Source organism: Triticum dicoccoides, unplaced genomic scaffold (genome assembly GCF_002162155.2).
Source record: "Triticum dicoccoides isolate Atlit2015 ecotype Zavitan unplaced genomic scaffold, WEW_v2.0 scaffold175134, whole genome shotgun sequence".
In the NCBI taxonomy this organism is placed as follows: Eukaryota; Viridiplantae; Streptophyta; class Magnoliopsida; order Poales; family Poaceae; genus Triticum; species Triticum dicoccoides.
In genome coordinates, this window is record NW_021223327.1 from 1 (window position 1) to 1,064 (window position 1,064).

The 1,064-nt window shown below is 49.1% G+C and overlaps 1 protein-coding gene across 1 annotated transcript; it reads left to right on the forward strand.

Annotated features, from left to right (window-relative positions):
- Nucleotides 1-5: 5 nt before the first annotated feature.
- On the forward strand, nucleotides 6-840 carry LOC119344594 (anthocyanidin reductase ((2S)-flavan-3-ol-forming)-like; the record flags this gene model as incomplete). The annotated part of the gene is made up of 3 exons (XM_037614986.1): nucleotides 6-171; nucleotides 285-501; nucleotides 577-840. Coding segments are annotated over 3 exons (531 nt in total), but the record flags the coding sequence as incomplete, so codon positions are not given.
- Nucleotides 841-1,064: the final 224 nt, after the last annotated feature.

Genomic DNA, 1,064 nt, shown 5'->3' on the forward strand with positions numbered 1-1,064 from the left:
CCATATCGCAGGCCTACAATGTCTCAAAGGTGCTTATGGAAAAGGCGGCGTGGACTTTCGCGCAGGACTGCGGCATCAGCCTAGTTACGGTGTGCCCCGCTGTCACGGTTGGCGAGGCGCCAGCGAAGATTGTCCACACCAGCGTCCCCCTTGTCCTTTCTTTGCTAACTGGTGAGCCTGATACCAAGTCAAGATGCAACGATAATTAAAAAGGGCCATTAGAGACTAATTCATTGAATGATCGACCTATGAGCGTGAACGTGTGTGGTGAATGATTATCTCAGGTGATGGCGAGAAGATCCACTACCTAAAACTCATCGAGAAGGAGTCCAGCGCTATCCCGATGGTCCATGTCCACGACCTCTGCCGCGCAAATATCTTCGTAGCCGAGGAGGAGGCCGCGTCAGGAAGATATATCTGCAGCTGCCTTGACACCACCCTCACGGAGCTAGCCACCTTCCTGGCCGCCAAGTACCCGCAGTACAACGTCAATGTCAACAGGTGTCTACCAATATCTATGGAAACACGGCAGGTTCGACGCTCTCGATCGTGAATAGTTAGTATGTTTGTTTTCAGGTTCGGTTGTCGCCCGGAGAAGCTGAGAGTCTGCATTTCGTCGGCGAAGCTCGTCGGCGAAGGGTTCGAGTTCAGGTACAAGGCATTGGACGAGATATACGACGACGTCATCAACTACGGAAGGTCCTTGGGAATCCTTCCGTACTAGCGGTCTAGCATGCATGATGAGCCTGTATGTATTGGTTGGTTGGATGTCGGAACCAACCTAAAGTTCAAATTTGCTTATACTAGCAAACACTGCCCGTTGCTACACGTCGATTTTAATCCATGTGTATTCTTTTTTTTCATATACTGAAATGACCAAATACATAGTCTAAACATTCCAGATCTTTGCGCACCCTTGCAAAGATCTCCGTTGCAATACACTTTCCAGATCTTTTGGTTGTATAAATTCTCACCCTCTCCCTCTGTTAGAGAGAGAGTGTGTGTGACCCATTTGAGGAACTATGTTTTCCCTGCCAGACACACGAGAGGAGGTTTCTGAGATG